The following is a 15,695-nucleotide window of genomic DNA, read 5'->3' on the forward strand; positions in this document are numbered from 1 at the left end:
AGACCTCATCTGGAATACTGTGTGCAGTTCTGGTCTCCCACGTTTAAGAAGGATGAATTCAAACTGGAACAGGTGCAGAGAAGGGCTACTAGGATGATCTGAGGAATGGAAAACCATTCCTCAATGGAGCTTGGCTTGTTTAGCCTAACCAAAAGAGGGTTGAGGGGAGATATGATTGCTCTCTATAAATATATCAGAGGGATAAATACCGGCGAGGGGGAGGAATTATTTAAGCTCAGTACCAATGTGGACACAAGAACAAATGGGTATAAACTGGCCATCAGGACTTGAAGACTTGAAATTAGATGAAGGTTTCTAACCATCAGAGGAGTGAAGTTCTGGAACAGCCTTCCAAGGGAAGCAGTGGGGGAAAAAGACCTATCTGGCTTCAAGATTAAACTCGATAAGTTTATGGAGGAGATGGTATGATGGGATAACATGATTTTGGCAATTAATTGATCTTTAACTATTCATGGTAAATAGGCCCAGTGGCCTATGATGGGATGTTAGATGGGTTGGGATCTGAGTTACTACAGAGAATTCTTTCCTGGGTATCTGGCTGGTGAATCTTGCCCACATGCTCAGGGTTCAGCTGATGGCCATGTTTGGGGTCGGAAAGGAATTTTCCTCCAGGGCAAATTGGAAGAGGCCCTGGGGAGTTTTCGCCTTCCTCTGTAGCATGGGGCACGGGTCATTTGCTGAAGGATTCTCTGCACCTTGAAGTTTTTAAACCATGATTTGAGGACTTCAATAGCTCAGACATAGGTGAGAGGTTTATCACAGGAGTGGGTGGGTGAGATTCTGTGACCTGTATTGTGCAGGAGGTCGGACTGGATGATCATAATGGTCCCTTCTGACCTTAATGTCTATGAGTCTAAGATTGAGATCAAAAATTCCAGTTTGTACTTGAGAAACATTCCCACAAAAAGTTCAGATGAACATTTTGATTTCAACAGAAAAGATAATAGCTGAAAATGTTTGGATACCTTTTATTCCTGGGAACCACTGCAATATAAATAACAATACAGATGCTCTTAGCTTTTGTTTTATTTTTTTCTTTTATTCATGGGTCCTATCAATAACTTTCTATGCACATAACTATTCTTAAAGGTTTTCATTATAGTATCTAAATCTTTCTCAGTTTACTACTTTACAATGTATCTGCCAAAGAAACCATATATATTACTAAGGGTAGTGTCATCTTTAGTAAAAAGAAATCCTTCTCTAAAATTTGGGACATACATAAATTACCAAAAGTGTGCGTATATAAACCTCTTCAGATATACAACCAGCTACAAATGAAACTCCCTAGACAAAATAAAACACACACACACACACAACCAAACTCAACACGTAAATAAGCATATCAGACAATATCAAGCAATCGCTGTACTTTCCAGGTATCATCAATGAGCTGAAGGAAATGGATGAGCAGATACAAGGGTATCGAAGAAGGATTACAAACTTCAGGCCATATTCTACTCTCAGTCCCCACATAAACCTCTCACTGACTCCAGTCCAAACTCCTGAAGTGGAACAATGTAATCTGGATTATGACCTTTTTTTGCATGAGAAAAGTACAGATCCCATAGTTTGCTTATGGGAAAACATGAACTGATAAATATACTGCACCCTTAGGGCTGGTAAGTACCTCCCTTAGATTATCTTTACTGAATGCAAGGCAGTTTCTTTTTCTTCCCTCATTTTCTGACTGGCATAGTTATAACTGGGGATAACCCTGGTATCCTAACTGCCTTCTTCCCAGCATGAGCCTGGTGTTATATTCATAGACCTAATGACGTGGATGTATGTTTTTTGCAGACTAGAAAAATACAGCAATAAAGAAAAATGGGGGAGAGGGAAACAACTCTATTTTAGGGTGGAAAACGAATAGTCTCACAAGTAGAGGTCAGAGTCCTTGCGTTTGTGTGTTTATATACAGAATAACTCATGGGTATCTACAAATTACAAGTCTATAAATTCATTGTGGGTTTCTGGTAACATCATAATAAACTATACAAGCAAAGATTGAATGGTTTATGATTTTGACAGACTCTGAAATGTATTCATGGCTTGTGAGCCACACAGCTCCCATTTTTTATTTGACTTTAATGCATGGATTAGACTAAGACAAATAAGACAAAAGAATTAATAGATGAATATATTTCCTCTTATCCCATTTTTGTCCTTCAACTCTCTTATATCCAGTTAAACGTCTTGTATCTTCTTGCTGTTTCCTTGACCAAGATGCAGCCCAGATATAAATGGGCACAGCTCCCTCTGACGTCAGAGGCAGCTACATTCACTAAATTTGCTCTCGATGTTTTTCTCTCAACTCCAGTTAAAACAACAACAAAGAACCCACCACAAATTGCTTGAATTAGAATGTACTCACCAATGTTCCCCTTATTAAGGATTTTTTATGTGAAAAACAAATCACAGGAGGCATTTCCTTTTTCTCTTTTATTATTATGAGTTATTTGTATTGTGGTAGCACCTGGGAGCCCCAGTCATGGATCAAATCCCAATTGTGTCAGGCACTGTACAAACACACAACAAAAAGGTGTTATCACTCCCCAGATGCTTACAGTCTAAGTATGTATACAGTGGTGTTGTAGCTGTGTTGGTCCCAGGATGTTAGAGAGATAAGGTGGGTGAGCTAATATCTTTTATTGCACCAACTTCTGTTGGTGAGCGAGACAAGCTTTCGAGGTTACACAGAGCTCTTCTTCAGGTCGGTTGAAGCTTGAAAGCTTGTCTTTCTCACCAACAGAACTTGGTCCAATAAAAGATATTACCTCACCCACCTTGTCTCTCTACAATCTAAGTATAAGACAAGAGACAACAGGTGGATATGACAGACAAACAGGGGTGCACCAGGAAACAAGGAGACAATATTAGTCAATAGGATAGGCAGTGGTCACAGCACCCCAGCTGTCTAATTTAAGTAAAGTTTTAAAGCAGTGTGAAAAAGTTTGAAAGTAGCGCTTATTCACTGTCTCTGGTGTCTCCTGCAAACGACAAAGCAAGAATTCACAAGCCACTCTCAAGATTCTGCATCCATTTGTAGCTCTGCTCACGTTGAGAAGTCCCTGAGAAATGACAGTGACTACAATCACAAAGCCAAATTTGGAGAAGAGTCTAAGCTGGTGTATCTTCTTCTGATCCCCTCACGGTGTGCGTTGCAACAATTTAGAATCTGTTGGATTTACTTGCTTTCTCAGTGTCTCACCCACATACCAATCTGCAGCTTACATTCTCACCCATCTCTGAATTTGACCCACTGAGTCTATACGAAGTCTATTTTACAACACCTTACACATCACCTACACAATGTCAACAGGTGCCTAAAGCATCAGCTTGAAAGTTGCATCTGCAGTATTGCGGGGGCAAGGTCAAATTATGATCTTTGTGTATGAAAACCAGTAACTTATGGGGGTGACTTTTGGGATGTTACTGATATACGCACTGCATGGTCTGCAGTGTTAAACTCCTGTACATTCCTTGAACTATCATTGCCGCTATAGCTAAGATACCAGAGAGTGATAGGTGGGTAACTATTTATATGTAAAGTGATTAAGCCAAAATCTGACATAAAACACCAGCAGCCCAGTAGGGATCAAAGCAGAATTTGGCCCATGAAACATAGCTGCACTGATCAAAAGCTTCATCTTTATAATTTGCAAAGGTAAGTATAAAAGTAGTGGATTGCTTTCTTTGGGAGACTCATCCTTTGACGATAAGTGGGTCTAAATCTCTCCCAGCTCTCTGCAGTCAGTTCAACTTATCTCATTATTATCTTGCACTCCCCTCGCCTCCCCCTTCATTTTGTTGTATCTGTCTGTTGGCTCTTATACTTTGGGCTAGGGATGTCTTCCTATTGTTTGTTAGTACAGTGCCTAGCACAATAGTGCTAGGGACACTAGGTGCTACCACAATACAAAGAATAATAATGACAGATTATTTAGTTAACCACAAAATAAAATAAATGTATACAATAGCAGTTAGTTTTTGATAAAATATTATGTGTGCAGCTAATAGAAACTATAACTGCAAAGTACTAAGTGGCCTGTCTTTCATTGAGTGTCATCATGCCATGTTAAGATATTTACAAGGCCCAGAAACCCAGTATTTTACTATTTGTGTATAAGTATTTACATTTAAAATCCTATTCCCAATGCCAAGTGGAATATACTCTAGCAAACTCATTATGATGGCAAGTAATAGGGTTCATTGTGGAACAGGCTATTTCACCCACTTTGAAGTTTCCACTTTAAATAACCAGTTTATATTAAGTATACAAATAACACCCACAGCTCGGTGCTAGTGGTCAATGCAGCATCCTGTGTGGCTGAGGAGATTCAGGACTCTGTTGTAATGACTATAAAGGAGGGGATATTTTATGAAGGACACTGGATATGGACCTTGTGGATCTCATTTTCTAACTGCCAGGCTCGCACAGAATGCAGCCTATGCTGTCTAGAATCACCACACACTGGGTCTCCCAAAGTCCTGGGTGAGACTTAGCTGGCATGGAAGTTCAGTCAGATTTTCTGATTGACAAGAACAGTGACAGCAACTATTTTGAAACTCCTAATTTTAGTAATAAATTAACTGCTTCAGTGCTGCTGAATGTGTGAGTTGGATAAGGCAAAGCAGGGCTTCCTTGTGGACCTGGTGTGGTACCTTTGAGCCGCTCATATTCTAACTGAGACAACCCTATGATGTTCTCCCACCGCACAGAGACAGCAGCAAGTACCAGTTGGGAGGGGCTAGTGATTTTATTAACTCTCCTTTTATAAGCCACAATAGAAATCCTGAAAGCTTCAAACATGACCTGGACTTTGAATATTAATATGTTCTTTATATTTCTGTCACAGGCTGAAAATTGGGAATTTGCAAACTACACATGAAAACCCATCCGATTTTTGTCATTTGTTATTCACAAACGCACAGTGCATGTACCATATTGTGAACTATGCCAGGATACTCTCACACACTTAAAACAACCAAACAAAACCAGCCACAAAATAGTGCATGGAGATTTTTTTTAAATGTTCACTGACTTTTAGGAAAAAGCAATGGTAAAAATCAACAGCTCTAATAATAATAACATTGTACTAAGAACATCTTTCATCTCAGAATCTCAGAATGCTTTATATGTTTAATTAACAAAAGTTTGCACCACTCCTTTAGGCAGGCATATATTATCCTCTCCTTCCCCCCCCCCCCCCGCCCCAACCCCCCGTGTGTGTATATATATATATATATAGGTAAACACCAATAGAGAGATTTTGTGACTTGCTGAAGGTAACAAAGTGAGTCAATAGTACAGCTGTCAAGATATCATAGAAGTCCAGTAAATTTACCTACCCGCTAGACCAGTGGTTCTCAAACTTTTTTTTGTGTGGACCACTTGAAAATTGCGGCGGGTCTCGGCGGACTGCTTAATGATCTTTCCAAATGTTGTTTGTACTGTTAGCTAACTATTGTAAAGCGCTTTGGATAAAAGTGCTATATATAAAAAAATAATAATCTTTAGTGTTTTTTGTGCTACAAATAAAAGCACACAGCTCATATTTTAATATCAGTAGTCATACCTTTCTAATGCGATGGATGTGCCCTCTCTTCCCCGCCATGGCAGCCCCCTGAGCTGAGGCTGGGAAGGAGGGGGGGTCTCTCTCTCTCTCTCCCCCGCCGCAGCAGCCCCCAAGCTGCGGCTGGGAAGGAGGGCCATCTCTCCCTGGCAGCTGCAACCCTGGAGCTGGGGAAAGTCACCTTTCTCTCGCCGCCACAGTCCTGCACATCCCAAATTCCCCCCACCCCCTCTTCTCATCCCACTGCCCCCTTCCACCTACCTCACTATATTAACTGTCTACAGGCTGCTGAATATTCCCACTGTATAGAGCAAAACATATATTACATTGTAGGCTGTCTGTTGTACTTGATACATCACTGTGAAGTGCTATGGAGAGAAGCTCCAGCAGATCATTCTGAAATGCTGGTGGGAAAACTTGGAATTTCAAAGCAATGGAAACATAACCTTACATAGACTAAAGAACAGAAGCTGGAGTGGAAAAAAGGAGCCTTTGGTTCATTGATGCCACTTCCTAGACCAGAATTAAAAGATGGTTTCTAGTTATTTACAAGTAGGTGAAACACGTGAATATCTATTCTTGACTCCATTGCATAAGTCTATCTGCTTATATAAATAGAAAAGCTCTATAAAACTATTCTTTAGAGGAGTCATGTGGCTTACCCTCATGTTGTTCCTCTTCTACAGATTTGAGTTGGGAAGTTATAAAAGATTCTTGTTCCTCATTCATTCAAAACACCAATTCAGTGTTCCTAAAGTGAATTGAAGAGTGATTTCTTTCTGCTTTTTAGCTAGTAAATATTATTGCCTCTCACTGGAGGTAATGTGAGGTATATGGGAGCTCAGATTAGAAATTGAAGTTTGCTGGACTTGGGGTTAATTTATTTCTGGCCATGAGTCTGTGCTTTGGAATCAGTTTAGTTTAATTTATCACTATGACTACGTAATTGGTGAAGGATTAAAATAAATACCTTATCTACAACTATACAATATCACACCTGTATTTTGATAAGCATGACAGGAAACTGACGCTAAGAAGCTTTCACAAAATTAAAGATTGTGGATGCTACTAGCTCTTTTTATACAATACTTTGGTAAATATGATATTTCTGTTCTCTGTTCAACAATTCTGTGTATTAAAGTAACTTACAGTATTGCATGTGGCTCAGTTCGTACCTGTATCCCTTCCATTCTCCTGCTAGTGTTCTGGGAGATTAATTCTGTTTCATTTCTTCCGAAAACAACCTATATTCAATTCTAATCTATCGCTGCGGTATATGATTGCCTACCAAGAGTTCATTAAAAAGAAGCATCTGCCCCATGTAGTTCTTCTTTCTCTCTCCCTCTTGTGAGGAGGAAATAGTCTGTGGATTTGAAAAGTTTCTGCTGCTGAGTATTTTTATTAAAGTATGCCTTGCACTTGGAGTGACAAGTGGTGAGATGTGTGGTGGTTCTGAGATGCTGCAGGAGTTCATTCCATCTTTCGATGGCCCCTCAGAAAGATCTGAATCCTGCATAAATGAGCTTTGCTCTTCCAGCAGAGCATTCTCTTATATCAGAGAAGAGCCATGGTTCTTGATCAGAACATCTAACCCAGTATCCCGTCTTCTGACGTTGGCCAGTGCCAGATCCTTCAGAGGGAATGAACATAATAGGGCACTTTTGAGTGATCCATCCCTTGTCATCCGCTCTCAGCTTCTGGCAAGTTGGAGATTTAGGAACATCCACAGCATGGGGCTGCATCCCTGAGCATCTTAACTAATAGCCATTGATGAACTTATCTAATTCTTTTTGAACCAAATTATACTTTTGGTCTTCAGAACATCCCATGGCAATGAGTTTCACAGGTTGACTGTGCATTGTGTGAAGAAGAACTTCCTTATGCTGGTCTTAAACTTGCTGCCTATTAATTTCATTGAGTGCCCCCTAGTTCTTGTTATGTGACAGGGTAAAAAACACTTCCCTATTCACTTTCTCCACACCATTCATGATTTTACAGTCCTCTACCATATTCCCCCTTAGTCATCTCTTTTCTAAACCAAACAGCCCCAGTTTTTTAATCCCTCCTCATATGGAAGCTGTTCCATACTTCTAATCCTTCTTGTTGCCCTTCTCTGTACTTTTTCCAATTCTAATATATCTTTCGTGAGATGGGATGAACAAAATATTCAAGGTGTGGGCATACCATGGATTTATATAGTGGAATTACAATATGTTGTGTCTGAGTATCTGTCTCTTTCCTAATGGTTCCTAGCATTCTGTTAGCTTTTTTGACAGCAACTGCACATTGAGCAAATCTTTTCAGGGAACTATCCACAATGACTCCAAGACCTTTCTTGAGTTGTAACAGCAAATGTTGACACTGTCCATTTGTATGTATAGTTGGGATTATTTTTTCCAATGTGCATTACTTTGCACATATCAACATAGAATTTCATCTGCTATTTTGTCATCCAGTCACCCCATTTAGTGAGATCCCTTTGTAACTCTTCACATTCAGCTTTAGGCTTAACAGTCTTGAGTAATTTTGTATCGTCTCCAGTTTTTGCCACCTCACTGTTTACCCCATTTTTCAGATAATTTATGAATATGTTTAATAGCACAGGTCCCAGTACAGATCCTTAGGGGACCACACTATTTACCTCTCTCCATCGTGAAAAATGAGCATTTATTCCTACCCTTTGTTTCCTATCTTTTAACCAGTTACTGATCCATAAGAGGGCCTTCCTTCTTATCCCATGACTGCTTAGTTTGGTTAAGAGCCTATGGTGAAGGACCTTGTCAAAGGCTTTCTGAAAGTCCAAGTACACGATATTTACTGGGTTACCCTTGTCCCCTTGCTTGTTGACAGCCTCAAAGAATTCTAATGGCTGGTGAGGCATGATTGCCCTTATAAAAGCTATGTTGACTCTTCCCCAACATACCATGTTTATCTGTGTCTCACTTTCACAGATCTTGAGAGACAGGCCAGTCCTTGCTTACAGACAGCCCCCCCCGAACCTGAAGCAAATGCTCACCAGCAACCACACACCACACAACAAAAACAGTAACCCAGGAACCTATCCTTGCAACAAAGCCTGTTGCCAACTCTGTCCACATATATACTCAAGGGACACCATTATAGGACCTAATCACATCAGCCACACCATCAGAGGCTCGTTCACCTGCACATCTACCTATGTGATATACGCCATTATGTGCCAGCAATGCCCCTCTGCCATGTACATTGGCCAAACTGGACAGTCTCTACACAAAAGAATAAATGGACACAAATCAGACATCAAGAATTATAACATTCAAAAATCAGTTGGAGAATACTTCAACCTCCCTGGTCACTCAATTACAGACCTAAAAGTCACAGTACTCCAACAAAAAAACTTCAAAAACAGATTCCAAAGAAAAACTGCAGAATTGGAATTAATTTGCAAACTGGACACCATTACATTAGGCTTGAATAAAGACTGGGAGTGGATGGGTCATTACACAAAGTAAAAACTATTTCCCCATGCTAATTTTTGCCCTACTGTTACTCACACCTTCTTGCCAACTGTTGGAAATGGGCCATCCTGGTTCTCACTACAAAAGTTTTTTTTTTTTCTCCTGCTGATAATAGCCCACCTTAACTTTTTAGTCTCGTTATAGTTGGTATGGCAACACCCATTTTTTCATGTTCTCTGTGTATATATATCTTCCTACTGTATTTTCCACTGCATTCATCCGATGAAGTGGGTTTTAGCCCACAAAAGCTTATGTCCAAATACATTTGTTAGTCTCTAAGGTGCCACAAGTACTCCTCGTTCTTTTTGCTGATACAGACTAACACGGCTACCACTCTGAAATGTGTCTCAGATAATTCTTTTCTTTCCTATAGTTGTGATCAATTTGCCTGGTAGTGAAGTTAGACTTACCAGCCTATAATTGTCAGGATCGGCTCTGGAGCCTTTTTAAAAATTGGCATTACGTTAGCTGTCCTGGACCTGGACCTTGTTCTTTTAGATATCCCCGATCATTAAGCACCCTGACTGAGCTGAGGGGGAGGTAGAGAAGAAACTGGGAAAAGGACAAGGACAGGCTAGAGGGGTGCCCAGGATAGTGTCACCATGTTACACCCCTCCCCCATCTTAGCGAGAGAGATATTTGCTGGTGCTAAACTGGGTGTCAGCTCCCTGACACCACCAGCCTATTAGTCACCCAAATAATTTCCTCATGGCTCTGCCAGCTCTTACTTTGCCTTGCAGGTTAACATCTGGTGTACCCCAGTCTCCAAGCTCCTCTGAAGCATCCCTCTGTAATGTCCAGCCCCTATCACTGGACACAGTAATTTGTGAGTCCCAAGAGAACAGCATACACACAGCTTGACTGGTACAACTCAAGGCCATGGAGATATAGCTACAGTGAAACAATCCTAAATTTATTATCAAAGATTAAGACTTAAGAAATAATGAGTAAGGATAATGACTGGAAACAGAAGTGGTTACACATATAAGAAAAAAAACATAAAATGCAATCCTAAGTCTACACTTATTAATGGTTACCGCTCCTATTTAATAAAGTAGACTTTGTCCCAAGAGTTCAGTCTTTGACAGAGTTTCTGGTTTTCAGTCATAACAAGGCTCCAAATTTTCATGAACAACCCACACCATTCAAGGGATTTCCTCCATGAATGGATAACAAAGTGCTTTTCTTTCCCCCTCCTGACAGTCCAGTAAACCTTTGAAGAGCCCTTCTGTTGTTTGTTCTCCTGTGTGCTGACCCCCATGTTGACGTGGTATCCTTACTGTGACTTGGAATGCAAATGTAGCTCCCATTGTGGTTGGCTTACAATTCTTAATTTACGTCAGAGACAGGGGTAGGTGAACGGCCATTCTTTTGTCTGGCAGAAAACCTGTTTATTATCTTTGCCTTTTTACATAGTTTAAAATATATTTTAGTAGGTACACATAACTTACACACCATCTGTAGATACATCTCACAATGCTAATGGTGACTAGTGTGTCACTGTGGCTTTCATTTAATGCCTTGATATTATCTGTGAATAAATGATATCAAAGTGTCATAGAATCATAGAATATCAGGGTTGGAAGGGACCTCAGGAGGTCATGTTAGATGTAGTGAGTTTATCAGGTCTGATAGGAGTTGCTGTTATAGAATGGTGAACCCTGGCATTGAAGTTCTGAGGGTTTCAAGGGTCCTGGGCAGAAGAGTCTATATAACTTCTAGATAATATTCTCCTCGGAACCTGGAGTAGAACATAGGATTCCTGAGTCATAACGTTACTTTCTTTGTTGCACAAGTTGAAGGTATGTTGTGAGTGAGGCAGGAGATTGCAGGAAGAGTAAGGATGGACTCATGGTTAAGGCAATTAAATGCCACCCTGGAGAACTGGATTCTATCTCTGCCTGCCACAGATTTCCTATGTGATTTTGGGTAAGTCACTTAAGCAAAACTTTACACAGGTGGCCACAGTGTTCTTCATTTTCTAGGTGGCCAACTTGAGATCCTGAGGTCTAATTTGCAGAAGTGCTGAGCACTCACAACTGCAATAGATGTCTGTGAAAGCTGAGTTTTAAACATGTAAAGTGCTATATAGTGCTGTATACTCTGAAGAAAATCAGATCCTAGGCATTGCAAGTTGGGCAACCAAAATTACTGGACATCTTTGACCTTTAATTTCTTAAAGGTCTTGGTATCGCAGCTCCCCATCTGTGAAATGGGGATACTCGCCCTCACCTCACAGGGATGTTATGAAAATTAATTAATTAATTTGAAGTGGGCAGAAACTATAGTGATGAGTGCCATAGAAAAGCCCAGGAGGAAATTTTTAATTCTATGTTGAGAACTGGGTTTGAATAGTATGCAGTAAATAAGGCTGCAGTGGAATTTCGGTAGTGGTTTAGAGACAATCTACTATGTCAATGTGGGCAGCCACAAGCTATGATACACATTGTTGAGAACTGCAGTTTCCTGGAGGTCTTTGTGCCTTGAACATCCTTGATAAGAATACTGTGGCTTGGCTTCACTGGACTGCATATGCCAAATAAATAATAAAAAGGCACAGGGCCACATGTTGAACAATGAGGAGAAAACAAAATATTGAATAATGGCTAATAAAGCGAGTCATGTCCATTCTGTGCACTAAAAGAAGCAGGAGACCTGTGGCCATTTAATTAAAGACAGACACATAATGTATAAGCACAAGAAGTCATATTAAGGTTGCACAAGCAATCTTAATTCTGATATTTCCTAACTTTTGAGTGTGTGATTTTGCAACCTTAATAGTCTTTTCATGTCAGTCCCCCCGCTTTTAATGGGTTTAGATATATTATAAATCAGGCATTGGAAATGGTTGCTTGAGAAATACAATTGCATTTGCTGTTCAAATGAGAAGCCATGGATGCTACCTAGAAATGAATGTAATCTGGCTTCCTAGCAACTATGAATATTCAAAATAGTGAACATTGTTCCCCTGTGAAAGATGATGAACTGTATGTGAATTGTTTTTTCTGTGACAGGGATCTCATTAGAAATTTGATGTTATTAGCAGTTTTCCTCAAATTGCAAATCTCCATCATACCAGTATTATGGTAATGATGAAATTAAATTAAATTAGCATATCATATACCATACTGCAAAAGTGAGAATACATTATAGTAATACAAGGCAACAGATAATTGCTATCTTAATAAGAATTTGTCCTCAGCAAAAATAATCCAGATTGTTTCTTCTTTCTATCATCATGGACAAAATTCATTCTTATTAGTGAAATCCTCATATTTTGTAAATCCAGTCATAAGTTCCACTTGGTTATATGAAACTGTTTTCTCAAGCCTAAATATACTTCATTCTGCACTGTGTACTTGTCTAAAAGCTTCCTACCTGCATATTAATGTGCATGCTTTTGGCACCTGGTCCATTGAATGAGCTTTGGATCAGGCCCCTGGTTACTCAAGGTGCTTATTGTGTATATTTCACACAAATCTTACATACTCTCCATACTGGGTTTTTAAGCTTTCCTTTTTGCAAAAATCATATGACTGTTAAACTGTATTCACTAAAATAAATGTTTTCCCTGGTATTTGATTTTTTTTAAAAAAAACAGGGTTTGGGGAAATAATTTGATTTGCAGATATGTTTTCTATTTCTGTCTAATATTTTCCAGGCCTAGTGAAATTATTAGGTTGCTAAATTTACATTCACATCCACTCACTATTTGTTTTGGTTTTTATCTCTCTCTTTGCAGTTCCTCCGTGGTTTTTAAATCACCCTTCAAACCTCTATGCCTATGAAAGTATGGACATTGAGTTTGAATGTGCTGTCTCTGGTAAGCCTGTCCCTACCGTGGATTGGATCAAGAATGGAGAAGTGGTCATTCCTAGTGATTATTTTCAGATAGTGGTAATTATCTGATTTTTGTTATTGCAAATTCACTATTTGACTTATTTTAAAGTATGTTTTTATTTCTGATTTGTTCCTTCTTTTCATAACCAGTGTTTTAACTAGTTTAGCAGAAGCAGGAAACATCTAAGCAAAACTGATCAAATCTCTCCTGCCTCCTGGTGGACAAAGGGGATACGGTACCAGAGTGCACTGTTATCGTCTGACCCAAAGCCCACTGATTTCACTGGGATTTAGATCAGGCCCTTACTCTTTCATTCAACAGTGGTTTAGATTTTTGTTTAGGCTCTTCTCCAGAACAGAGCATTGACCATAACTTCATGTCATATTTTCAATTAAATTATTATTATTATTATTATTATTATTATTATTTATCACCTATTATTGATAAAGTGCCATCAGTGTCATGTATGATGCTTTACTACAGACAAAAAATGATAAATCCCTGCTCCGAGGAAATTACACTTTCAGACGTAAGGTAGTAAGAGATGACAAACAAAGGGAAGGAAGTGAATGTGGTCGGATGAAGAATACAACAGTGGTCAGTCATCAACTGTACTTATTGTTAAATGCACAGCTTCTTAATCTGTCCTTCTAAAAATAGATATGTTTAAATATGAAGATAGCGGATCAACAATTACAATGGAGGTTAGCGATACTTCACACATCTGCATGGGGCCTTTCTAGCTAGAGAAAACAGGCTGTGAGCCACAATGCAACAACGGGGATAAACTCGGACAAAGGGGAAACGGGGCTTAATATCCTTCAGCCTCTGTTTTAAGGATACGTTGCAGTACGCATTTTAAGTAATCATAAGTGAGAAAGGTAGAGCTCTTAAAAGGGAGCTAACAAATGCCATTTGGAATTTACAGAAGTGTGCAGATCTTGCAGCTTCTTAGCAATTTCTTTTCATAGGAGTTAAAAGTGAAACAGATATTTCTGCCACAGGTATGACATTCAACTGGCATCCCTCCCTGCATTGTTTTCAAATCTGTTTTAGAACATATTTGCTGAACTTGATCTTTCAATGACGATCCATCAGTTTCTTCAAATGCAAAGTATTTTCACCACAATTACATTAATCATGATAATGGTCATTTTTTCATGACCATTATCATATGACACAAGTTTGTCGCCATAGCACATAATTGGTAGTGTGATACCATGTCATATTCCCATTTTTTATTACCCAAATAGCATTATATATGGGGCATTAAAAGTTAAACATCAATGGTGGAATTCTCAAAAGCATTGGCGTAACTAGTCTCATGAAAGTTAACGATAGTTTTATCACTGATTTCAGTGGGAGCAGAGTTGAGACACTGTAGAGTGCTTTGGAAAATCTCATCCCTAATATGTCTATCTTTTGTTACAGCATGATAAAAATATCCATAGGTCATGAGATAATATTTTTCTTTTGATGACTTTGGTATAAGAAGGTTAGCATGTCTCATTCATATAGATCAGATTGCAATTTAGTGCCAATTTCCTAGTGAATGCCCATTCTAATCAATGAAATGGACTATGTTCCTGTAAATTAAACTTCTTCCAATGAATAAAGGTTGGTTTTTACCATATTTTTCTTGTGGAGAAGATTTACTCAGTTAGTTATATGGAATCACAAGTTCATGCTACTTTATGCAGCATCACTGTTTGTTATGAGGAGGATCAGACAGCAATAAGTGTACTTGCCAAGGAATGGAAAGTCCCTTTATTATTATTATAATGTGGAGGGGAATTATCCTTTCAATTTTTATTTCCTGAAGAAATATTTATAGCAAGGGAATCTCTCTTGCAGCATTTTCTTATGCAAAAAATTGTCCCTTAGAAGCCAACATTTGCCACGTCACTTAATTCTGCTAGTGCTAGCAGCAGCTAAAACTGAAATCCTGCCCATCAGCAGCACACAATGAGTGACCCTTCTGTTGCTGCTGGTCTTTGGGTCTCATGGCATGATATAGGATCTGACCTACAGAATGCTGTTTGTACATAAGGTACAAAAGTTGGAAGTTCTTTTATATCTCCCCTGCTGCAAAGAGCCAATACAAAGCCCTGTTCCCCACTCAAGTCCCACTCTAGCTTTTAATATGGTGTTTAATTGTTGCATAAGGTGTTGGGCTGGCCCTCCTCTGTCCCAGGGAGAATAAGGGCACAAGCACCATCCTTGTAACAGAGTGGTGCAAAGAGAACAAAAAGAATCAGTTGATTCCGATGAATATGCATTTTATTACAATCCACTGGAGACAAAGACATTATGAACGGAGGCTGATGTTTCCTAATACTCTCTGCTCTTGTTTCACAAACAAAATATTGTTGAAGCTCCTTAGTAACTGACATTCAGTTTGACAGTTTTTTCTAATTATTTCCCTCCCTTTCCCCTCTCCCCTCTTTGTCTCTCTAGGGTGGCAGCAACTTGCGGATTCTGGGCCTTGTAAAGTCAGATGAAGGTTTTTACCAGTGTGTAGCTGAAAATGATGCCGGGAATGCACAGACCAGTGCACAGCTAATCATCCCTGAGCCGGGTAAGATACAAAGGACACAGAGAATCATATCAGTGATGAATACAATTAGCATAAATCCTAGTTGGGCACCTACTATTCCACCCCCACACTTCATTCTCAGCCATGTTAAAAAATATTTAGCTAGCTGGTTGGCTTGACTTATAACAGTGTGTTCCTTAGCACTAGGGGAAATGCAGGTCTGT

General features: G+C 39.3%; 1 protein-coding gene across 2 annotated transcripts in view; it reads left to right on the forward strand.

The window, feature by feature from the left end:
* The window catches only part of DCC (DCC netrin 1 receptor), a 928,337-nt gene that overhangs the window by 542,255 nt on the left and 370,387 nt on the right, over positions 1-15,695 (forward strand). For both annotated transcript variants that reach the window (XM_037902678.2, XM_043547198.1), the window contains exons 6-7: positions 12,837-12,991; positions 15,393-15,513. In XM_037902678.2, the coding sequence (XP_037758606.1) occupies positions 12,837-12,991; positions 15,393-15,513 (276 nt within the window). The remainder of the gene's footprint in view (positions 1-12,836; positions 12,992-15,392; positions 15,514-15,695) is intronic.

This window comes from Chelonia mydas, chromosome 5 (genome assembly GCF_015237465.2).
Source record: "Chelonia mydas isolate rCheMyd1 chromosome 5, rCheMyd1.pri.v2, whole genome shotgun sequence".
In the NCBI taxonomy this organism is placed as follows: Eukaryota; Metazoa; Chordata; order Testudines; family Cheloniidae; genus Chelonia; species Chelonia mydas.